Source organism: Chiloscyllium plagiosum, chromosome 5 (assembly GCF_004010195.1).
Source record: "Chiloscyllium plagiosum isolate BGI_BamShark_2017 chromosome 5, ASM401019v2, whole genome shotgun sequence".
In the NCBI taxonomy this organism is placed as follows: domain Eukaryota; kingdom Metazoa; phylum Chordata; class Chondrichthyes; order Orectolobiformes; family Hemiscylliidae; genus Chiloscyllium; species Chiloscyllium plagiosum.
The window spans coordinates 42,151,744-42,177,529 of NC_057714.1; the positions used below are offsets into that span (position 1 = coordinate 42,151,744).

General features: G+C 42.0%; 1 protein-coding gene across 14 annotated transcripts in view; it reads right to left on the reverse strand.

The window, feature by feature from the left end:
* The window catches only part of ppp1r9a (protein phosphatase 1, regulatory subunit 9A), a 360,369-nt gene that overhangs the window by 191,005 nt on the left and 143,578 nt on the right, over positions 1–25,786 (reverse strand). For all 14 annotated transcript variants that reach the window (XR_006311675.1, XR_006311674.1, XR_006311676.1 and 11 more), the window contains exon 5: positions 5,930–6,065. Coding sequence is in view for 11 of the 14 variants with exons in the window: in XM_043689927.1 (XP_043545862.1) it covers positions 5,930–6,065 (136 nt within the window). In the remaining 3 variants the exon portion in view is untranslated. The remainder of the gene's footprint in view (positions 1–5,929; positions 6,066–25,786) is intronic.

The following is a 25,786-nucleotide window of genomic DNA, read 5'->3' on the forward strand; positions in this document are numbered from 1 at the left end:
TAATTCTAAGCTTATTGTTCAGAACAGACCTCAATTCATTTCTTACTACCACTTACTGTTTACTTTTAGGTTGCCTTTTATGTTAACTGCCATTCTATTCACCTGTTCTCTCTTTGCTTGTCTTACTTTCCTCTTTATTTTCTTAACTTATATTTGGCCAGGGTCTCAATTGAAGAATTCATCTGACATAAATCATACAACCTTTCTTGTTGTTTCACCATATTTGTTAATTTGCTCATATCCACCTTTCACAGTTGTTGGAATATATCTAGTCTGTAAATGTAACATAACTTATTTAAGACTACCCATTATCCTAATAATATTATTCTGATCAGTTTCTGATACCATTTTATCCTTACTTACCCACTTTTAATTTATTAGTTTGACTTTATAAAGTTCTTTGCTCTTTTCCATGACTTAACCAATGTAGTGATCACTCTTACCCAAATTTCCGTCACAGTCACATGTTCCACGTGGCCTACTCATTCACTAGCATTCCCACCTTCTTGGTTGGACTGAGATCATACCAGTCAAGGTAGTTTTCCTTGAACAGTACTGTCAATCCAGCTCCTTTTATGCCTTGCCCATCTTTTCCAAATACATTGGCTTCTTGAATGTAAGTATCTAATCCATGATTCTGTTATTGCTGCTTTACTATATTCACATATCTCATGAGTCTTCTTCATAACTCTTTATGAAATTATATACATACATTTTAAAACTGTCCATCTATTCCTTGTTGATTTTTTTAATCAACTTTTACAAAATATGACATATCTCCATTTGCTTTCTTTTGTTATAAGAAGTAGTATTCAACTCTTCCTTTATATTGTCTGATTTCAAGATTTACTATCTGGATCCCAAAGTTACTTTAGCTGATCTGAGAAAGGTGGGCCTAGAAATTTGCTTGGAGATATATTCCATCATATTTTTATCATCCTCCCACGATATATTTTTTCATTCCCTGGATCCAATATTGTTCCTATTATTTCTATTCACAGAATCCTTACAGTGCAGAAAGAGACTGTTTGGCCCATCAACTCTGCACTGACCCTCTGAAAAAATCCCACCCAAACCTAGCCCTCAACCTTATCCCCGTAACCCTGAATTTACCAGGGTTTTTAACTATACATCCCTGCACACATTAGAGCAATTTAGCAATGGCCAATCTATCTAAGCTGCATCTCTTTGAACAGTAGGAGGAAATTGGAGCACCCAGAGGAAACCTACACAGACACAGTAACATATTTTGTAGTGCAAAAAAAAGTTACTAGTGGTGTACCGCAAGGATATGTTTTGGGACCACTGCTGTCATTTTTATAAGTGACCTGGATGAGGGCGTAGAAAGATGGGTAAGTAAATTTGTGGATGACACGAAGGTCAATAGAGTTGTGGATAGTGCTAAAGGATATTGTGGGTTACAAAGGGACACAGATAAACTGCACAGCTGGGCTGAGAGATGGTAAATGGGGTTTAATGTGTAAAAGTGTGAGGTGTTTCACTTTGGAAGGAGTAACAGGAATAAAGAGTACTGGGCGAATGGTAAAATTCTTGGTAGTGTAGATGAACAGAGAGATCTTTGAAAGTTGCCACTCAGGTTGATAGGATTGTTAAGAACGCACACCTTGTGTTAGCTTTTATGAGTAGAGGGATTGAGTTTTGGAGCCAGGAGGTCATGCTGCAGCTGTACAAAACTCTTTTTGTACTCCAAGTGTGCTTGCACTTAGAGTATTGCGTACATTTCTGGTCACCACATTATAGGAAGGATGTAGAAGCTTTGGAAAGGGTTCATGGAAGATTTACTAGGATGTTGCCTGATAGGGAGGGAAGGTCTTACGAGGAAAGGCTGAGGGACTTGAGGCTGTTTTCATTAGAGAGAAGGTTGAGACGTGACTTAATTGAGACATAAGATAATCAGAAGGTTAAATATGGTGGACAGTGAGAGCCGTTTACCTCAGATGGTAATGGCTAGCACGAGGGGACGTAGCTTTAAATTGAGCGGTGATAGATATAGGACAGATGTCAGAGGTAGATTCTTTACTCAGAGAGTAGTAGGAACGTCGAAGGGCCTGCCGGCAACAGCAGTAGACTTGCCAACTTTAAGGACATTTAAATGGTCATTGGATAGACATATGGATGAAAATGGAATAGAGGTGGTGAGATGGGCTTCAGGTTGGTTTCACAGGTCGGCTCAACATCGAGGGCTGAAGGGTCCGGACTGCACTGTAATGTTCTATGTTCGACAGAGAGAATGTGCAAACTCCAAAGGATTATTTTAAGAATCAATGCAATTTTAATGATAATTCTGCAAAAAATTATCAAAAGTAAACTGCTAAATCTACACAAAGCACTATATTATCCCCAATTTGTGTATTCCCTTCAAATTCGAGCATTAACTTTAAAAATGGTTTTAACGCTTTGAAGAGGATACAGAAGAATTTCTCACTTAACCACGTTATAAGCATTAAAATGGAAGACTATCACCAGAACACGAACAAGTATGCTAAAACAGTTGTCCAAGTTTCTAAAATGCATTGTTGAATTTCAAATTCCTATCATTTAAGTCACAGAGATTCAAAGAAATGCTACATTTACCCAACTGATTTTTTATTTGATGGATCTGATCACCTATTTATTATCATTTAACTGTCTAGCCTGTATTACTACTTACCCAGTAAACTGTCAAGGTAAGTGATGAGCAACTCAAAATCTAGAATTAAATTAATTTGTGGAATTGCTACAGTGCGAAAAGAGGCCATTCAGGATATCAAATTTTCACCGACACTCCAAACAGCATCCCAACCAGACCCAGACCCTTATGCTATCCCCGTAGCCCTGCATTTCGCATGGTTAATCCATCTAGCCTGCACATCTCTGAACACGACGGACAATTTAGCATGGCCAATCCACCTAACCTGCACGTATGTGGGAGGAAACCAGAGCACCCAGAAGAAATCCATGTAGACATAGGGCGAACGTGCAAACTCCACACAGACAGTGGAATCAAATGCAGGTTCCTGGTGCTGCAAAGCAGCAATGCCAATCATTGAGATATCATGCCACCCTTTTGAATGTTAGCTCTAACGTATATCTATTAGGGCCAGATACCCAGTATTCTATTGATAGGAGGGATATTCCAGAATATTTATTTTGCATGAGGACGTGTAAGATTTACACACGTCAAAAATAAGCCCCAAATCAATTTATGTGATTCTTTTTCCCCAGTGAGTGGTTTTTGACATGGCAGCTCTACCATTCAGTAGGATCTCTCAAATCGATGCTCGGCAGCTCGTCTGAAAAAATCCCAGTTACCCCAAGGACAGAGTCTCACTTCTCCATTCAACAGAGATAATTCTCACTCAAAAGAGGGCTGAAGATTCTGGCCTTAGTGTCTAAAGAAGCCATGATATCAGAAGCAATGCAGTATTATGGTGGCATTAAGTCCAACCCCGTAGGCAATAATTTGAAACCTCAATGAAAAATAGATTGGATTTTGCAAATTTTCAAGCAGTTAAATTTAAACTTTGGCTCTTATAATATTTATTTAAATTAACAACTATTCCCAGAAATTCTGCTTTCTGCTTTTTTGTAAGGGGCAAGGAATATTTTAAGAATCAATGCAATTTTTAATGAAAATTTTGTAAAATTATCAAAAAGTAAACTGCTAAATCTACACATATCATATCAGCCACAATTAGATTATTTCCTTCAAGTTTGAGCATGCACTTTCAAAATGGTTTTAAAGCTTTGAAGAGGGTACAGAAGAATTTCTCACTTAACCACATTAGAATTGTAAAAATTGAAGACAATCACTACAACATGAACAAGAATGCTAAAACAACCATCCAAGTTTCGCAAATGCTTTGCTCAATTTCAAATTTCTATGACATTAGGTAGCTTTAAGTCACAAAGCCTCAAATAAATGCTACATTTATAAATACTTGTATCCAATGGAATTTTGATTTGATGGATCTGGCCATCTATTTGTGATCACTGATTTAATTTAAATGTCTAGTCTGCTTTACTATTTACCCAGTAATCTGTAAAGATAAGCAATAAGCAAATCAAATTCTAGAATTAAATTGGAGAATCTCTATAGTGTGGAAAGAGGCCCCTTAGCTCATCAAGTCTTCACTGACCCTCCAAACCGCAGCCCACACAGACCAAGCTGCTACCCTATCTCCATAACTCTGCATTTACTCATGGCTAATCTACCTGGCCTGCACATCCTTGGACATGATGGACAATTTAACACAGTCAAATCACCTAACCTGCACATCTTTGGACTATGGAAGGAAACCCAAGCATTTGGCGAAACCTTCGCAGACACAGGGAGAATGTGACAACTTCACAAAGACAGCCACCCTAGACTAGAATAAAGCCAGTGTCACTGGCATTGTGCAGCAACAGTGCTAACCATTGAGCCACTGTGCCACCCAAGAAACCGACTAGTATAAGTTAAGGCCCAAGGGTTATTTCATCAATGAATAACGTGTTTAAAAGAATATTAGTGCTGAATTGTTATAAGTAATCTAAGCAGACATTATCCTTGATGGGGAAGTGACTACATTTTGCAATGACTCTATATTGGCCAATGATAGATGTGGTATGATGCAAACATTTGATGAAATAATTGGTTAAACTCACTTGTAACTTCACACTTCATAGTTACATTTCTATTGTCATTTAAAGCTACATTACCTGATTGAGGTGTACAAAATAATGAGTAGAATAGATAGAGTCAATAGCCAGAGACTTTTCCCCAGGGCGGGATCGACTGGCACAAGAAGTCATAGTTTGAAGATATTAGGAGGAAGATATCAGAGGTAGGTTCTTTACGCAGAGAGTTGTGAATGCCAGCTGTGGTGGTGGAAGCAGAGTCACTGGGAACATTTAAGCGACTGCTAGACATGCACATGGATAGCAGTGAGTTGAGGGGTGCGTAGGTTAAGTTACTATATTTTACATTAGGATTAAACCTCAGCAAACATAGTGGACCAAAGAGCCTGTTCTGTGCTGTGCTTTTCTATGTTCTACCAATTGGTTTTACTTAAATTGGAGAAATTAAGTGCACAAACTGACAATGTATAGTTGAGTTCCTGGAATTGTTTGCACACAAACAGACAGATGAATGAACTTTAAATAAAGTTATCTAAATGAGATAACTCTGGAACAGTAAAAACAATGCTTTTCATTTACGAAATGTCAACAGCAGGCCACCTAATGCTCAAGACTGTGGCGATGACACACTTAAACCCATTTGTTCATGCAAAATGCCTTTAGCTGTTTAATACCAAATTGACATATCAAGCTACAGTCTGACAATTCCCACCATAGCTGAATGAAGCTTAATGATGTTAAACTGCATTGGAAGCAGTCTTGAAAGATAACTTATTAGTGGAGACATCAATTAAGCAATTCCCCAAAATGTTTTTTATATTTACCATATTAAACAAACTTACTGGATATAGAATAGAATTAAGATGTGAATTTCAAAAGAATAGAGAAAGTTACCAAAAAATTTCAACAATGGAAGCCCATGAGACAAAAGAAACTAGGTACACCAATTCATCTAACAGTCAATTCTTTAAAGCTTTATTGTTTGAATCTAAGAAAAACTGTCCAGGTGTGATGGCAAAATTATTCTAATTCAGCCTCTTTTCAATCATTTTGTGCCTGTGATTATTTAATTTTCACCCAATAATGTAACTAGATAGTATGCAAAATATAAACAACTTAGGCAATTTTCCTGGGTTCAGGCCACACCTGCGTAAAAAATAAAGCTCCAACTGCCTGTGAGGGAAGTGTATTTGCAACCTCACATTCTGGTTCTAATACTCAAAAGCAATGCACTGAAATATTATTCTCTGGGGAAAGTTAGAAATCTTCATGAGTGAGATACAGAATTGTTTCAATTGAATGATGTTACCTCATCATCATCAGCATCATATTGAGCATAGTGCTGTTCCAGCAGTTCTCGTTGATGTCGTTCTTGCTCCAGAGTTTGGCTGATCAGCTGAGCAACTTCACTGCTCTGGCCAGGTTTCTCTCGTCCAATCAGGAACCTGCAGAAAAAGTCATTCTCTATTTATTTTCTATTATCATGTAAAATAACTGAACAGTGGCATATTAGAAAACTGAGCACTGAACTTCTAAAGTGGACATATTCAAATTGTGCATTCAATATAAAATATGTAATTTCAAAAAAGTATAATGAGAAAATATATTTTACTTCTAAACTGGCATTATTTCATTTTATAATGGAACGGCTTCACATACATGCACATTGGGTTCAAATTCGGCACATAAAATCAATGTGAATCATGCACTGACCAAATTCCTTGCGTTCCAGAAAAATGAAATTTTAAAAATTCATCTTGAATTATCTTCAACTATATTCACAGAGATCCTTGATAGTCAGGCTTATTTTTATATTTGAACATTTATACTACATTGAAGTAGAAAGCACTGAATAAGAAAAATCTACGTATTGGTTATATACAGAAACAGACAGCCAAACCCAATCATCTTTCTACCTCTGTATACGCAACAAAGTAAAATTAAAACCTGCAAAGACCCTCAAAATTGACCTTAATGATTCTTATCTAGACATTTGAATAATCAATCCCAGATTCTGTGAATACTCAATTCCAGAAGTCAGTTTGCATCTTCAACAAAAGACTTAGCAATTTATTAACAATATAATAATTTAGCAGAATAAAGGTTAACAACAAAGTAATCTTATTAGTCAATGCAATAAATCCAAATATGAGGACTGATTTAGCACAGTGGGCTCAAGAACTGGTTTGCAATATAGAGAAAAGCCAATGGCATGAGTTCAATTTCCAGACCAACATAAGTTCATGAAGGACACATCTCCTCAACCTCTCCCCTAGTTTGAGGTGTGGTGATCCTCAGGTTAAACAATGATTAGTGTCTCCCTCTAAAGAGAGGACAGCCTTACGGTCTGGTAAGACCATGGTGACTTGACCTTTAAACCCAAAAACCTTTGTGTGAATTGAACTGAAAACAAAAGACAAATAAACAGCAACCAAACACCATTAATGAATAAATAAAACAACGAAACTGGTCACATTGCTGTGGTTTTCACACTGTGTTCCCACAAGCATAGATGATGGCTTCTAAGTTGATTTTCTGAAGATGTCAAGAAAGATAATTTTTTCAGTCCACTCAGATAAAGGCAGTAATGCTTATAACTTAGTTTTATTTTCTGAACTTTCAAGACAGGTTAGGTAGACAGTCTTAATGCTGTAACATCAACAGCTAGATTCCTTTTATTTTCCACAGCAAAAACAGTTCAAAACTCAATTCCAACTCAGACCACTCCCTGACAGACTGATTGTCTCCTCCACAAGGTCCTAGTTACCATTTAACATCTGCCATCAGTTTTTTCCAGACCTGCTGCCAGCTCCCAGGTACTGACCTCATGAATAGCCAACATCTGCTATCTTTTTGTAATTCTTTTCCCTGTGATGAAGCTTCTCCAGAATCTTTTGATCAAGAACGATATCTGCAATTAACTTCCAGGCCGGACCTCACAAATAAACAAAAGCTTGTTTTCTCTCTTCTCCTTTTAACACAAGCTGTTACCCAAGTCCAAAAGTCATGTTTAGCCCAGAGTTCCCAGTTCCAAAACCAAAATTTATAAATGAATAAGAATTATAAAAAAAATCAGTGAGGGTTCTCACAGTTGCCATAAATCTATGGATTATTAATTTCCATAGGACACAAACATTTAAACAAGAAGTAGGTCCTTGAGCTCCTCCTCAAGGTTGCTCCTCAACATTGGGAAAATACAGCAAAAATGAAAAAAAAAATCAGATTCTCGATATAGAGAAAACATGCTACAATTTACCCATTAGGAGTGAAGTTGCGAGTACAAGGTCTTGCCACTGAGCAACAATTGCATTTTTCTCTATGCAATTGCATGTCATTATTAGCAAAACTACTTCTCTGTAGCTCTCAAATTTATTTTCCTTCCCACAAAACTAACCAGAGAAAATTCCCAATTTGCCATTTGCTTCTTTGGATGTTCTGTCTTCACCACAACATCCCCGCCTGCTCCTTGGCTCCTCCATTCATATGGACTTTATCCATGCAAGTGGGTATCTCCTAACCAATCAGCATTACATCATCATGCCTGTCATGGACTATCTCATGCAACATTTCAGCCATTCAGGAATTCACTTAGCAGCCTGGGACATTTAGAACTTAAATACTTCAATCAGATCGATTGTGGGGGATACAGTGATGATAATGCCACTGAATGTCAAGAGATGGTGGTTAAATTGTCTCTCACTGGAGATGGTCATTGCCGGGCATTTGTGTGGCATGAATACAGGCCCACAGTACAACAGTCAGTTCATTCATTCTGCCCAAAGTCTGCACCCTTGTCCACATTGGGATTACAAATCTCAGACCTACTGGCTGAAGCTCCTCCAAAGCTAAATTCTGGATTACCATGCCTTTCAAGTCCCTTGGAGTGAGACCCTTCCTCAGAACTCCGTTAACTCTGATTTCTCTCCACAGATGCTGCCAGACCTGTTGATCTTTTCCAACAAATTATAAATTGTACTCTTCAGCTGTAATAATGTTTCCTGATTCAAATCAACTGGTCAGTTCAAAGAGACATGGAGGAAATGGCCACTAATTACTGTTTGGGCAACACTTCCTTCAGCTGTGACAAATAGAACCAGATTGAAGCGCTTCAGCGCCATTGCTTTTTATCTCCAGCTGCCGGTGCCTTTTATGCAAGTCCACTCACCTTTTTATTGTCCTGCTTTTCCCTTTTTCCACATTGTTTGGAAAGCTGTTGACCACAGTCTCTCTTGCACTCTTTATGAAGCTAAATCAAGTTGTTAGATTTCTCCCTCTCTCTGCAAGTAAACTATGCTGTCATCCTTCGAGGATTTTGGATCATCCTTAGCACATTCAATTACAGCAACATTATCTGTGGACTTAAAAGTTCTCCAACTCTCCCTTCACCTATTTCTGGCTCGCGGCTTTGTCTAATCAAGTGCTTTCCTCCTTAGACCTCAACTGTCCTAACCCAAAATCATTTTCACATTATTTCTTATCCCTTTCACAAGTACCACTTTAATTGTCAGTTTCTCAATAGACTATGTGTCAATGCTTTTTCAATTAATATAAATTTTCACACACTTCAGGCTATAATAACAATTTCCTTAAATAGGTGTACAGAAGAACCTCAATTATCTGAATATCAAGTATTCAAATATCGGATTATCTGAAGGAAATCCCAAGGTTCCGATAGAAACATGACATCAAAGAGCTGTTTCAACCCTGAACGCGTCTTTTGTTTACAGGTACAATGATTAAAAACGAACCCGGCTCACTGCTGCCGAGAACAGTCCTTGACAGTGCAGGCACCGTCTTTAAATTACTGACCTCCCGCGCGCTCTCTCTCTTCCTGCACACTTTCCCTGGAGTTCTACACAGGGGTATACTCTGAACCCCCATATTCCCACATAATCTCTCTAACATTGCCTTGTACAGGGCAGAGGTGGAACCTATCAAAATGTTGAAGTTGAAAGTTGTGTATGTGCGCTATGTGGAGACTTGCCCCACAAAGGCAGCAGCAGTCTGACTGTTGGTGTACACTCCGGCTGCCCCGGCGAGGGGGAGTTGGGGTGGGAGCGGATGGGGTCTGGGATGGATGGGATCTGGAGTGGATAGGATTGGGGGGGGTGGGTGGGAGCAAATGGAGTTTGGGGTGCGGGTGGAACATGGGCCGGGGTGGGGGCAGACGGGGTTGTGGGGCGGGGTGGGGGCGGGCAGGGTTCACTCGCAATGTGCTGCCGCCTCGTCTCCTGAACATTGTACCTGTAAACAAAAGACGCAATCAGGGTTGAAACAGCTCTTTGATGTCATGTTTCTATCGGGACCTTGGGATCTCCTTCGGATAATCTGATATTTGAATACTTAATATTCACAGAAAACTCTGAACCCCAGAGGAAATCAATTAACCGAATAATCAATTATCTGAATGAAATAGTGCTCACCCATCTCGTTCCAATAATCGAGGTTCCTGTGTACATGTCTGAGATATTTTCTTCAGTGCAATTTCATCATGCATTTCCGCATATCAGTTACCTCAGATGTATCAATAACTTCTACACACCTAGATCATGGTAGCAAGATTATGCCACACAATCTTGTTATTCAGGTGATCTTTTTGAGAGATGAATTATTTTTTTGGGGGTGGGGAGTTGCACGTGTATCCTCCCCACTTGGTGCCAAAGTTGCTGGTCAAGGATAAATAATTCAGTGCAACTTTGTTCACAAGAAAATTTCAGAGGTAAGGGCACCATTATCTCCATGAGAAAGTTGCCAATGATTATACCTTCCTTTCATTTGATACACTCCATTTAACTACATCCAAGGTGAGTCAATTTCATTGCCATTCGTAGTTGTACCACTTTTTCCCTGTCATTATTCATTTATTCTAAGTGGAATATCCCAGTAATTACCATTCTATCATATTCAGAGGCTTTGCAGAAACTTTATTGTCCAATTTGGAAAAACAAAGTTTTCACAATATCTGTAAAACTGGGATTAAACATTGCTGTGTGGTTCCAAGCATTATCAAATTCTGCTCATTCTTTCTTACAAAAAAAACTTTACTCAAGTGTAACTTGCTAAATTAGCTTGATGTTTTTCTTTTAAATTTTTCAATAATTGCATGAAACCTTCCCCCGAGAGACGTGTGGAATCATCATTAATTCCACACTCTCACTCATAACGTGGGTGCGAGCATGGAAAATGTTAGCAAGTCAAGCTCTACCACAACTGTTACAGAATTCATGTAGCCTCAATGCTATCCACATTAAACTGTAACGCTTAAACTGCAGTCATTAGCAGCACATTTCATGGATTCTTGCATCTAATGTGATCGGCAGTCAAGAAATTGATAGAATGTGAAAGAAGAGCTTAACCATTGACCATTACAATATCTTTCATCCTTGGGATGTCTGAATAGGCTGTCCATCTCTCACATGGATGCGACTTCACCAGGTTGGACAGTCATAAAAACACTAGACCTAACATACTGAGTGCAAGTGAACACAAAAGCACAGCACAATAAAGCTCCCTGCATTGGTTGTCCACAGAGATCTCCTCATCCTCACATCAACAGTAAAATTCTCCTCTGGCCAAGTAGAACATCTTTTCCGCATCTGGGGATGAAGCCTTCTGTCCGTCACATAGTGCCTGGCCTGGTTACATCTATTCAATATCTTAGTCAGTCCCTATCTTTGTCCAATTAAAAGCGTTTTCCTTAAGTTTGTTACTATCTTTAATCTTTCTAATTAACCACAGACAATATTTTGAACAGAGCGGCGAGGAGGGAGGGTGGAGAGAAACGAGGACTGCCGGGAAGTTTTTAAGTGGGTGAGAACTAAACCAGAGACCCTACACCATAAGGCCTCCACCCACCCACCTCCTCTAACCTTACTAAGGGTCTGCAAAATCAGTAAGTTTTCAGGTTTTCTCTTTTTTCCTTCTTCTCTTCCTAGTTTAGTCCTATCTGGGCTTTCACATTAGCACGGTATGGCTAATAAGGCAGTTGCATGTTCCTCCTGCAGAATGTGGCAGGTGAGAGACACGACATGTCTCTGCCAACCACATCTGCTGGAAGTGCACCCAACTCCAGCCCCTCGAAAACCAACTTAGGGAACTGGAGCTAGAGCTGGATGAACTGCGGATCATCCGGGAGGCTGAGGGAGAAATTGAGAGGATGTACAGGGAGATGGTCACTTCTCAGACACAGGATAAGGACAGCTGCGTTACAGTAAGGGGGAGGAAAAGGAACCAACAGAGAGAGCAGGGATTGCCTGTGCTGTTCCCCTCAGCAATAAGTATACCATTTTGGATACTGCTGGTGGGGACAGCCTACTGGGGAAAGTCATAGTTGTCAGGTCTCTGGCACTGAGGCTCAGAAGGGAAAGGGGGAGAATAGAAAAGCGCTAGTGGTAGGGGACTCAATAGTTAGACGGATTGACAGGAGATTTTGTGGTCACGAACGGAACTCCTGGAAGGTATGTTGCCTCCCCAGTGCCAGGATCCGGGATGTCGCCGATCGTATTTATAGGATTCTGAAGGGGGAGGGAGAGCAGCCAGAAATCGTGGTACATATTGGCACCAATGGTATAGCCAGGAAAGGAATTGAGGATCTGAAGAGTGACTACACAGAGAGCTAGGTTGGAAACTGAAGAGCAGGACGAGTAGTGTTCTCAGGTTTGCTACCAGTGCCACGAGATAGTAAGGTGAGAAACAGGCAGCAAGTGCAGCTTAACACGTGGCTGCGCAGTTGGTGCAGGAGGGAGGGCTTCAGATATTTAGACTGTTGGGATGCCTTGTGGGGAAGGTGGGATCTGTACACGAAGGACGGGTTGCACCTGAATTGGAGGGGCAAAAATGTCCTCAGTGGGAGATTTGCTTGTGTGGTTCAGGAGGATTTAAACTAGTTTGGCAGGGAGGTGGAACCAGAGCTACATATCTGAGAGGAGGGTAGTTAGATATGGGGACGTGACAGGATGTAATGAATCTATCGGGAAGGTTATTCATGTGATGGAACAAAGGGATTGATTAAAGTGTGTCTGCTTTAATGCAAGGAGTGTCAGAAGAGAGCATGGATCAGTACTTGGGACAATGATATTGTGGCCATAACGGAGATGTGGGTTTCACAGGGGCAGGAATGGTTGCTAGATGTTCCAGGGTTCAGAACAGTCAAAAAGAACAGGGAGGGTGGAAAAAGAGGAGGGGGCATAGCATTGCTAATCAGAGAGTGCATCACAGCTATAGAAACAAAGGTTGTTGAGGAAGGTTTATCTTGTGTGGAAGTTAGGAACAGCAAGGGAGCAGCCATCTCATTGGGGGTTTTCTACAGACCCCATAATAGCAATAGGGAGATTGAAGAACTCATAGGCTGGCAGATTTTGGAAAAATGCAGATGTACTAGGATTGTTGTTATGGGTGACTTCAACTTTCCCAATATCGACTGGAACCTCCTTTGTACAGATGGTTTGGATGGAGCCATTTTTGTCAGGTGTTCAGGAGGGTTTCCTTACTCAGTATGTGGACAGGCCGACTAGGGGAGAGGCCATTTTGGATTTGGTGCTCGACAATGAGCCAGGACAGGTGTCAGATCTCGTGGTAGGAGAACACTTTGGTGACAGTGACCACAACTGCCTTACATTTACCATAGCCTTGGAGAGGGAAAGGAGCAGTTACCAAAGGAAGATATTTAATTGGGGAAAAGGAAATTATGATGCTATCAGACAGGAGTTGGGAAGTACAAATATGGAGCAATTGTTCCACAGAAAGGGCTCAATAGACATGTGGAGACTGTTTAAGGAGCAGTTGTTGCGAGTGATGCACAAATTTGTTCCTCTGAGACAAGCAAGAAGGGGTAAGGTTAAGGAGCCTTGGATGACGAGAACAGAGGAGCTTCTCACCAAGAAGAAGGCGGCAGCTTACATAAGGTGGAGGAAGAAAGGATATAGGACAGCTTTAGAGGATTACAGGCTTACTAGAAAGGAGCTCAGAAATGGACTGAGGAGAGCCAGGAGAAGGCATGAAAAAGGCTTGGCAGGAAAGATTAGGGACAACCAAAAGCATTTTACTCATACATGAGGAATAAGAGAATGATCAGGGAGAAGGTACGACCGGTCAGGGATAGCATATCGAACTTGTGCGTGCAGTCTGAGCAGACAGGGGAAGCCCTAAATGAGTTTTTTGCTTCAGGTTTCACTAAGGAAAGGGACCTTGTTATGAATGAGAACTTTGGAGAGCTGAGAGACAGGCTTGAACAGATCAAAATTGATGAAGTTGATGTGCTGGAAATTTTGGCAAACATTAAGATTGATAAGTCCTCAGGCCAGACCAGATTTTTCCTAGGTTGTTCCGGGAAGGGAGAAAGATCGCTGGCGACGATCTTTGCTTCTTCACTCTCCACGGGAATCGTACCAGAGGATTGGAGGGAAGTGAATGTTGTTCCTCTTTTCAAGAAGGGGAATAGGGAAATACCCGGCATTTACAGACCAGTCAGTCTTACGTCTGTGGTCAGCAAGATTTTGGAAAAAATTCTGAGGGAAAGGATTTATGACTATTTGGAAAAGCATAGCATGATTAAAAGCAGTCTGCATGGCTTTGTGAGGGGCAGGTCATGCCTTGCAAATCTTGAGTTCTTTGAGGAGGTGACAAGACAGGTCAATGAAGGTCAGGCAGTGCATGTGGTGTATAAGGACTTCAGCAAGGCATTTGATAAGGTTCCCAATGGTAGACTCATTCATAAAGTCAGAAGGTATGGGATATAGGGAGATTTGGCTGTCTGGATTCAGAATTGGTTGGACTTATACACAATGGTAAGGTCCTGGGGAGTGTTGCTGAACAAAGAGACCTTAGAGTGCAGGTTCATAGCTCCTTGAAAGTGGAGTCGCAGGTAGATAAGATAGTGAAGAAGGTGTTTGGTATGCTTTCCTTTATTGATCAAAGTACTGAGTACAGGAGTTGGGAGGTCATGTTGCAGCTGTACAGGACATTGGTTAGGCCACTTTTGGAATATTGCGTGCGATTTTGGTCTCCTTCCTATTGGAATGATGTTGGGAAACTTGAAAGGTTCAGAAAAGATTTACAAGGATGTAACCAGGGTTGGCCGAGTTGAGCTACAGGGAGAGATTGAATAGACTAGGGCCGTTTTCCCTGGAGCGTCGGAGGCTGAAGGGTGACCTTACAGAGGTTTATAAAATCATGAGGGGCATGGATTGGATAAATAGACAAAGGCTTTTCCCTGGGGAGGGAGAGTCCAGAACTAGAGGGCATAGGTTTAGGGTGAGAGGGGAAAGATATAAAAGAGACCTAAGGGGCAACTTTTTCATGCAGAGTGTATGGAATGAAATGCCAGAGGAAGTGGTGGAGATTAGTACAATTGCAACATTTAAAAGGGATCTGGATGGGTATATGAATAGAAAGGCTTTAGGAGGTATATGGGCCAGGTGCTGACAGGTGAGGCTAGATTGGGTTGGGATATCTGGTCGGCATGGACGAGTTGGACCGAAGGGTTTTTTCCGTGTTGTACAACTCTATGACTCTATGATTCTTCTCCCTTCTTTCTCCCCTCCCATTATCCTTGTTTTTCTATCATTCCCTTTTCATTTTTCTCTCTTGGTATGGGATATGTTGGGGGTGGATGGTTTTACCAGGATTGCCTATGGTCAAAGTATGGATGGGACAGGCTGGGTACCCACTTTCAATTCTCTTGTTATAAGATGCATGTAATTTTTTTTTTACTTTGTTTTGCCTGGGTTTGGGTTGCGGCTTCAGCTAGAAGGAGCCATGAGGGGTTAATGGGTAGTAAGTGCTCCTGTGGGAAAGGGGGAAAGTCTCCTCTTATTCGTTTTGTATGTTGATGCATTGTAGAAGTAGTTGTTAGAAGTTTTGATTTGGTAGTTTTTGTTGTTGTATTCTCAAGTTTACACGAACTGTTTACTGTTTTCACTCGGTGCATTATGAGTGGGGTTCCTTCTCCTGGGGGTCACGGGCTGTTTCGGACAGCTACGGCTAAAAGTTCATTTAAATGGTGCACTTGGAATGTTAAGTGGAGTCATTCACCGTTAAGAGAAAAAAGATACCTTCAAGCCTTAGAAAAGAACGAATGGGTCGATGTAGCCTTGCTGCAGGAAACACATCTAACCAATAAGGAACACTTAAAGTTACAGCAGAGAGGGTTCAGCCAGCTGTTTTTCTCATCCTTTAATTCTAAAAGCAGAGGAGTTGCTATACCCATCCAAAAGAATCTCCCATTTCAGCTGTTAGACCAAATTAAGGACAACTATGGGTGGTTTATGACCCTTAAAGCTTTAATACATGGAGAGGAGTATGGGATCATGAATGTATGTTGCTCCTCGGCACCGGCTCTCAAGTTTTTTAACCGATGCACTTTTCAGGTTGATGGCCCTTTGGGCATGTCATGTGATTATAAGGGAAGACTAAAATCGTCTTATGGACCCCAGACTAGACAAAATGACTAGGGGTTTTGCGCATATATCCGTGCAATCCAGGCAAATGGTGGACCTGAGCAGGGAGCTGGGGTTGGTGGATGTGTGGAGATGTCTTCATTCTGAGGGTATGGACTTCACCTTTTTCTCTAACCCACACAAGTGTTATACTAGGATTGACATGGTTTTTGCTCCATCAGCCTTTTTGAATTTGGTGTTGTCCTGTAGAATTGGGAACATAGCCATTTCTGATCATGCGGCAGTGTACATGGAGGTCAAGGCCGGTGGTAATGTGACAGGCTCGTGGCATTGGCGCATGGATCCTTTTCTCCTGAAGGATAGCAAGTTTACTGAGTATTTCTCACGGGAATTTAAAATGTTTTGGACATTAATTCGGGTACGGCCAGTAATTCATCAGTGCTCTAGGACATTGCCAAGGCCTAGGCAAGGGGTTTTATTATTTCTTATTTGGTGACCCGGAAGTGGCAGAGGGGAGAGCAGCAGCGTTTGCTTGGGGCCCAGCTGAAGGCAACTGAGACAGCATACTTTGACAGACCGTCTGTAACGAAGTTGCAGCGGATTACAGCCCTCAGGGTTGCTCTGAATGTTGCACTCACTAAACAGCAAAGAGGGAAATCTCCTTTGTGAAACAGAGGTTATTCGAGTATGGTGATGAACCAGGGAGATATTTGGCGTATCTGGCCAGAAAGAAGAATGCCCCCAATCTATCACGTCCATGAGAGAGTGTGCTGGTACTCTCACTTGCAATTCCAAAAAGATTAACGTAGCATTCAGGAAATTCTACTAAGTTGAACTGGTCGGAGGGCTGGGAGGACAGATTGGCAAAGATAGAGTCTTTTTTTAAAGACCTTGGACCTCCCAGGTGTAATTTCAGAGTAGGCATCTCTTCTGAATGCCCCTCTGACAATCCAAGAGATGCAGGAGGCAGTGAGGCAGCTCCAGAGCGGTACAACGACCAGGCCAAATGGATTTCAGAGCAAGTTTTATAAGACGTTTAACATTGGCTATGTACAATCATTTGTACAGTTAAGACTGCGTCCCATCCTCTCCGAGAGAAGCAAATATCTCACTTATTCTCGAGACAGGGAAACCCCCAGAGGATTGTACTTCATACAGGCCCATATTGCTATTAAAGGTGGATTTTAAAATTTGTCGAAAATGCTGGTGTTGAGGTTGGAGAAGGTCTTACCCTCCATCATAAAGGAGGGCCAGACAGATTTTATTAGGAGTCACAGATCTTCTAATAACATTAGAAGAGTGCTGAATATGGTTAAGGTATGCCAGCAAGGGTCAATTCCGAGCTTGGTAGTCTCCCTGGTTGCAGAGGAAGTGTTTAACCAGGTGGAGTAGCCGTGTCTCTATGTCCTGTAACGGTTTGGCCTTGGAGGGATCTTTGCCAGGTGGATGACAGTGTAGTATAGTGATTCTAATATAGGTTCTCGCTAATGGTATACGGTCTGACAATTTTAGTATTGGTAGAGGCAGCCAACAAGGGTGCCCCCTTTCACCATTGCTATTTACATTGATGATTGAGCAGTTGGCAGAGGCTATCCGGAGAGACCCCAACATAATCGCCCCGGAGGTGGGATCAGGAGGGCATAAGATCACCCTTTATGCAGATGACGTTCTTCTTTTTCTAACTAACCCAACAATATCTGTTCCCCATTTAAAACAACTGATTTGTTTACTTGGTTCTTTTTTGGGGTATGAAATTAATTTTATGAAGTCGGAGGCCATGTCTGTGGGGGTGAGGATCTGAAATCTGAATACAGACTGAGGTAACTGGTTGTTGTCAGGAACAACCACTTAATACATGCTCTTACTAACTTAGGTGGTAATAAAATGGATTCTTAATGCAAACAACATGACAAAATGGCTTCTACGCTGCAAATTGACAATTCTGCTTAAAGCTGCATAAAATGGCTTTTAACCCTGCTAAAACTGCATATTTGACTCTACCACAATCTGTCTCAACAAAGATTAGCAGACAATCCTTCCTTTACAGCACAGAAATAATTAGACTAGATAAGACACTGCTGGCCATCCTAACTGACCTTCAAGTGCAGGTGCAAAAACACGGTTCATGAAATAAGAATGGTTCAAGTTTTGGAAAACAAGGTTCATTCCCAGGAATAATCATTGGGTTAAGTTGCTGTCAATAAAACCATTTCGTTAAATTGGTTGGTAATTGTTTGATTGAACTGTACAAATGTGGCCTGCACCTCTCTTTAAGAAAAGTATAAAAATGTCTTTGCTTTAAGCCATGTGTGCAGTTTGAATGAACTGCACGATTGTGCCTGTACCTCTCTAAGAAAAGTATAAAAATGTCTTAATTTTAAGCCATATGCGCAGTTTCTTAGAGAAACACACAAGTGTTTAGCCTCTGTGTTACTGGACAAAGTGTGCATGGCCGAGATTGAATAAAGTGTAAAATCTTACAAAACCAGAGTAAATTGCGATTGTTTACTGACCGATCACGGAACAGAGAAACCCCACCCCGGGTCCAAATCTTCAGGGGGTCTTTTTAGGGTACCCTATCTTGGGGGTGGAATCAGATTCCCTTTCAGGTGGTCACAGGGAGGTTTCCTGTACTTAGGAATTTTTATCACCCCAACCTTCGATCAATTATATAAGGCTAATTTTGTACATTTGCTAGAGAAGATAAGACAGGACCTTCAGTGCTGGCAGGATCTTCCGATATCCTAGTTGGGTAGAATAGCTCTGGTCAAAATGAATATTCTTCCTCCTTTATTATATCCCCTGCAAACGCTCCCTTTGATGATGCCTAGGCAAGCGCTATAGAGGCTTAACAGTTTGCTCAGTTCTGTTATCTGGCATCACAGGCAGTCTCTTAAGCTTGCCAAATTGCAGCTCCCACAGGGAATGAGGGGTGTGCACTTTCCAGATTTTAAGAAATATTAATTAAGTTCCCTATTATCCTATGTGGCTGATTGACCTCGGGTCCTGGCAAACTCAATTTGGCTGGAAGTCGAGGCCTCCCAGGCGAAATGCCCACTCATTAATCTGTTGTTTGTGGATAAGTTGAGGAATGTTATGCACAGCTGCAGAAATCCAATTGTCCTTAACATGGTTAAAGTGTGGAGAATGATGCGACAAATTGAGGGCAATTCACAAAAACAGTAGGAATGCCAGGATTCCGGCCTGGATCAATGGATTCTGGCTTTAGGCTCTGGGAATCTAAGGGAATTTCTTGACTGAGAGATTTATTTGAGGGGGAAGTCCTGATGTCTTTCAGGCAGTCGAGCCAGAAATATGAACTATCTCGGAGGGACCTTTTTTGTTATTTTCAGATTAGGCACTTTATATAGAAACAGACTACATTAATGGTTAGTCCCTATAAGTATGATTTGGAGAGGAGAGTACTTCGGTCCACCGGTGCTCTCTCGGTCAGGGCTGTCTATCATTTTTATTAGGAGGTAGTCTCGAAGAATGTTGAGTGGCTATGTGGGATCTGGACTCAGGAGTTGGGGGTGAAGATTGCATCAGAGGCATGGGAGGATGTTTGGGAGAATGTAAGGAAGATTTCGATAGGATGCAGGCTATGCAACTGAAGGTACTCCACAGGACTTATTTGGTACTGGAGCGGCTTTAAGACAGGAGCGTCTCCAATGTGCCCCAAATGTAAAACGGATATTGGTACTCTTACTCATTGCTGGTGGTCATACCACAAGCTTCGTAGGTATTGGGGCGCTACAGCAAGTGTCTTGGAAGGGATCTTGGGAACTGATATTATGGAAAATAAAGAACATGAAAGCATGGGAAGGGTTAAAGCATGAAGACCACTGGCAATCTGTGATCTGTGGAAGGCAAGGTGGGATAAGAATAGTGGAATGTTCTTACACCAATTAGCAGAGTAAGGTTAAGGCTGAAAGGTCATTATGGCGAGATGAGATAACACAAGTAATAAAGCAAGTTTCTCTGTTAAGTGTTGTTATGACAGGATTGGGACCATAAATATTTGGGACATGACATTAAAATATCTAATTAATAATTAGTAGAGACAGCTTGAGACAGGAGACTATTGTAATAGATGGAATAGCTAAATATCTCTCAAGACAGGTTAGTCTGGAATTGAAGATCACTGTAGCAGAGTTAGCAATAAATATCTAACCGTGACATTAGAGTAACATTAAGTAGAATGTACAACGAAAGAGATAATGGGAACTAACATCACTGGTTTATTGTGTAGCTAGAGTGAGGTACTTTGATGAATATAGTTGGACATGCTGATAAGCTAACAGAAAAAGATATAAAAATTCACAGACCCTGAAGTTCGTGGGCATTCGAGAATCTGCTTTCTCAGTGTCATGGTTTTTTGTTTGCAAATAAAAGACCTACTTCTTGAAGAACTCTCTGCATCTCCTGGTGATTCTCTATATTTTCTCCACAACAATATCAAGGAAGATCCGGTGTCCCTCCTCTTGGGTTTGCCGAATCTCCCCTCTCTGGACGCGCATGGGAAGAAACAGTTCAATATTCTTTGAGTTTGTACAAGGAAGAACATTCTGATGAGCTGGCTGCCGGAGAATCCCCCAGGGCTCTCGGGGTGGTGTAGGTTAGTTATGGAGCATATCCCCCGAGACTTCCTTACCAGTATGGTGCACCAGAAAATGTAAGTCTTTTAGAGGAGGTGGCAGCCCTTTTTGAACAATATAGACACAGACTTGTCAGCTATATTGGACAGGGCCTTTATATAGCTGTGAGGGCTGAGTCTGGCAGGCTGGAGGCCCATGGGAGGAGGAATCCCAAATAAATACAGGTCTGTCAACTGATGTGCCCGGTGATGGGGAGCTTTAGTGGAGTTGCACTGAGTGTTGTAACTTAATTTAATTTAATTTGCCTTGGTTCAATTCGATTTAATTTAGTTTTCTTTTTGTTTAATTTATTTATTGAATTGTAGTTTGCGTAGGGTTTTCTTTATTTAAAAATTATTTGTAGAGTAGACACGCAGTTTGTTTACTGTTATTGTTGTTATGATAAAATTACTATAAAATAGTATAACAATCTTATGATTTTGTAAAAAATTCAAAATCTTTCTCTCAATAAAATTACTTACAAAAAAAACCCACAGACAAACAGGAGGCACTGTGGTAGTTTGGCGTACTGTCTTCTACACCGCTGAAGCCAGGTGCCAACTCGCAGACACCTCCCCCTACTGCTCCCTCGACCACAACATCACCTCCCATCACCAAACCATCATCTCCCAGACCATCTACAACCTCATCAACTCTGGGGATCTCCCATCCACAGCCTCCAACCTCATCATCCACATAACCTGCACCGTCCGATTCTACTTCCTACCGACGGTCCACACACCTGACTTCTCCAGTCAACCCATTCTCTCAGCCTGCTCCAGTCCCACTGAACTCAACTCTGCAGGCTCATTCCCGATGAAGGGCTTTTGCTCGAAACATCGATTCTCCTGCTTCTCGGATACTGCCTGCCCTTCCGTGTCTTTCCAACACCACACTCTCGACTCCGATCTCCAGCATCTGCAGTCCTCACTTTCTCCTAATGTTTCATTAAGAAAGGGGTACAACAATGGGCACCTGCAATGTATGCCAAAAGGCTGTGAATTGACACTATTCTAATGTCAAACAGCTCAATCAATTGATGCAGTACCTGGACAAAATTCAAAATACACAGTTCCATATATTAAACTGGTTAATAAATCATCAAAGACAAATGTTAAGCTATAAATGGGTCCTGCACAAGCACACCTTAAACAACCAGCACTCATACTGCAATTAAGCTAATTTTTTATGGCAAAGTATATTGAATTACTCAAGTGTCTTTAAAGGTGTTATGCTAAACTGCTTGCCAGATTTATTAAAACGTATTGCTGCTATCTTATAGATATGGCAGATGCTTAAATGACTGGTCTACATAAAAGGTTGTAACAAATTTGGAAGCAGCAGTAGCAATGAGTCTGGGCCTTGAGTGCAACAGGGAGATGGAACAGAGACTGCAGACTGATTAAGCTCTACATAAGGTGCAATAAATTCACTGAGGCTGGTACCTGGCCACCAAGTCATTCATTATTTACATAAGAACAGAGCTTGACTTTAGCACTGCCTCTTCAGAGTCAGCTCCTAGTGTGTCAGTATCTCTGACACTCCCCTTTTTATCTATCACCAAGGTTCCCTGGACCAGATTAACAGCCCCAGTCATGGAACTCAGTCTATGAGGTCCACCTGGCTGACCTCATTACAGTCACTACATCCCTCCCACTCGGAGTCCGAGGATAAAGGCTGGTCCTTTTTCTTGGACAGCCTCCTGGGGCATTTTAGCACCATTAATAACTCTGCCTATGCTATCCATGTAGTTGCACATGGGGCAGTCCTACAATCAAATAAGAACTATGACAGCTTGGTATCTAGTGAGATTGTAGGCTGTTTCTTCAAGCCAGCCTTCAAAGTTTGGACTGCTCTTTCTGCCAGGCCATTGGATGATGGATGGTAGGGAGCTGACATCATATGTCGAATCCCATTCAACTTTAAGAAATACTCAAATTCCCTGCTGGTAAAAAACAGCCAGTTACGTGTGACCAACACTTCTGGTGCTCTGTGTATTATAAAAGATACACACAGTTTTTCTATTGTCACCCCCGTATTTGACAAATGGATCCTATGCACATCCAACCACTGAATGGGCATCTACAATGACTAAGAACATTGAACCCATGAAAGGACCTGCACAGTCGGCATACAATCGAGTCCAAGGTTTACCTGGCCATTCAAGAGTGGAGGAGCTGCTGGCAATATTTTTGTCTTTGTGGCACTCTGGGCACTGCCCCACCAACACGGCTATGTCTGCTCCAGGTCACACCATAACACAACTTCTTGCCAATATCTTCATATCAGAAACTCCTAGATGATCCTGGCGGAGTTCAGGCAGAAATTGAAGGCGACCTTTGCTCAGGACAGTCATTCTTGCTCACCATGACAATATGCCATCCTCTACTGTGAGTTAGTGTCTCTGGGTCCAAAAACCTTTCAATTCTTGTTGTGATGGCCCTTTGGTTTCCCCACTCACTATCAGCTGTTTCAGTTTTGAAAGAACTTGATTTGTCTGCATCCAAAGTCGGAAATTGTGAGCTGTGACTGGGAGTGTATCTAGGAAATTTAATACCATCACATTCCTGCTGTTACACTCTCTGCTCCCATTAATAAACTGTACACTTTTTAAACTGCTCTCTCCACCTGTTCTGCCATTTTCCACTATCTGTACACATACAGACCCAGGTCCACTTGCTTCCTGCATCCCATTTACAATGATACCTCTTATTGTATCTTGTCTTTCGATGGCCTACCAAACAGCACCACATTACAATTCTCTTCATTAAACCTTATCTGCCACCTATCCACCACTCCAGCTTGTCAATGGCCTTTTGGAGGAACACTCTGTCCACCTCACAGTTTACAAATTTTCCAACTTCTTTGTCATCTGAAAACTCTGAAATTATCCAATAGCCCAATCATTAATATATATCATGACAATCTGAGTCTAATACCAACCATTCTGGAACTCCACCATAAACCCTTCCAACATGAAAAATATCCAATGACCATTACTCTCTATGTCATTCAGCTACTGTATCTGTGTTGCTACTGTTCTTACGACAGCATGACGTATAATTTTCCAATTTTCCTTTTCAAAATGTGTGTTGAATCTTCCTAATTAACACAACTTTTTCATGTGATTACTAATTATGTCCGAAACATTTGTTTCTAAATACTTCCCCACCAAAGTTAAACTAATTGGTCTGTATTTGCTCAGATTATCCACACAGCTTATCCCCCAGTCTTCTGACTTCCCAAAGTTCAGGGAGGACTAAAGATTATGGCCAGTGCCCCTATAATTTCTACCCCCACCTCCTTCAAAATCCATGGATACATCTCATCTGTGTCTTATCAACTGATATTCTCCTGGAGATTGATAGAAATTCTGCCTCATACAGATTGACAGGTTATCACCTGCAAAATGAAAGTGGAGCAAGCCAGCTCAATGTAGGTCGCTTCACCAAAATTCACAGTAGAGAGCAGGGAATTCCCTCAATGTAAAGAGGAGCTAATACTTCAAATGGCTAATTTTGTAGATGATGTTTCATATCACGAATAAGTAGTCCAAGGAAGCAGCCATAAATTAATGAAAGGAGATAAATGAAGCTTAACCAAGGCAAGAGAACAACAAAGGAGGAAAATTTGAAAAACAGAAACAATTTTAGAGAATTTACCATTGTCGCAAACAGGGTACTCTGCAAATTGCAAAGGACCCCTTCTGTGCTATATTCTCAGGAGAATTCATACTCTCAACAAACAGTATTTCAACAACATCTCAACCATCAAAAACTGTAAGTACAACAAACTTTTACCTACCCACCTCCATAACCAGCACTACTCAAACATTCCAGAAGATTGCCTCAGCCTCTGGAACTGCTCGGACGCCATTAGCCATGCGGCTGCTGCAGCCACCATCCCCACGGTGATGGATGACGTCACTTCCACCCCCATCATGGCCGCTTCCACAGCCACTTCCACATCACACAATTCCTCATGCACCACGTGACATCACTTCTGCCCCTCACATCATCGCTGACGTCACACACTCAGTGACTTCCGCCCCCCCCCCCACCCCACCATTGCCGTGTTCGCCACCACTTCTTCTCCCATCAACGCCACTCAGTGGCATTCTGCTGATACGCCCCCTGCAGGTCCCACTATCACCATCCCCGCCCCCCAGAACCCTGAGGGGAACACCACCCCTGCTCATGACTCCACCCTATTCCCCCTAACACCACACCCACTCCAGTTACAGGCTCCGCTCCCTCTCCCAGCTCCACACCTACCCCAGGTCCCAGCTGCCAGCCCTGCCGAGTTTTCACCATTCCCCCTGACCTCCCCCTCACTAAGGACGAACGATCAGTCCTCAGCAAAGGTCACGCCTTTATCCCCCTCCGTCCAGACATCAATGAATTTAATACACGTCGTTACGTTGAACACTTCTTCTGCCACCTCCGCCTTTGTGCTTACTTTTACAATCAAGACTCCCGCCCACCTTCCAAGGCCCCCTTCGCCCGCCTCCAACACACTCCATCTACCTGAACACCCCGTGTTGGCCTATTACCCACCCTCGACCTCTTCATTTCCTACTGCCGCCGAGACATTAACCACCTCAACCCTGCTCCCCCACTCTAACCTCTCACCCTCACAATGCACAGCCCTCAACTGTCTCTGCTCCAATCCCAACCTCACCATCAAACCAGCAGATAAAGGGGGTGCAGTGGTAGTTTGGCGCACTGACCTCGACACCGCTGAAGCCAGACGCCAACTCGAAGGCACCTCCTCCTACCGCCCCCTCGAGCATGATCCCACCCCCCCATCACCAAACCGTCATCTCCCAGACCATACAGAACCTCATCACCTCAGGAGACCTCTCACCCACAGCTTCCAACCTCATAGTCCGGGAACCCTGCACTGCCCGATTCTACCTGCTTCCCAAGATCCACAAGCCTGACCACCCTGGCCGACCCATTGTCTCAGCCTGCTCCTGCCCCACCAAACTCATCTCCACCTACGTAGACACTGTCCTATTGCCCCCCTTAGTCCAGGAACTCCCCACATATGTTCGAGACACCACCATGCCCTCCACCTCCTCCAAGACTTCCATTTCCCTGGCCCCCAATGCCTCATCTTCACCATGGATAT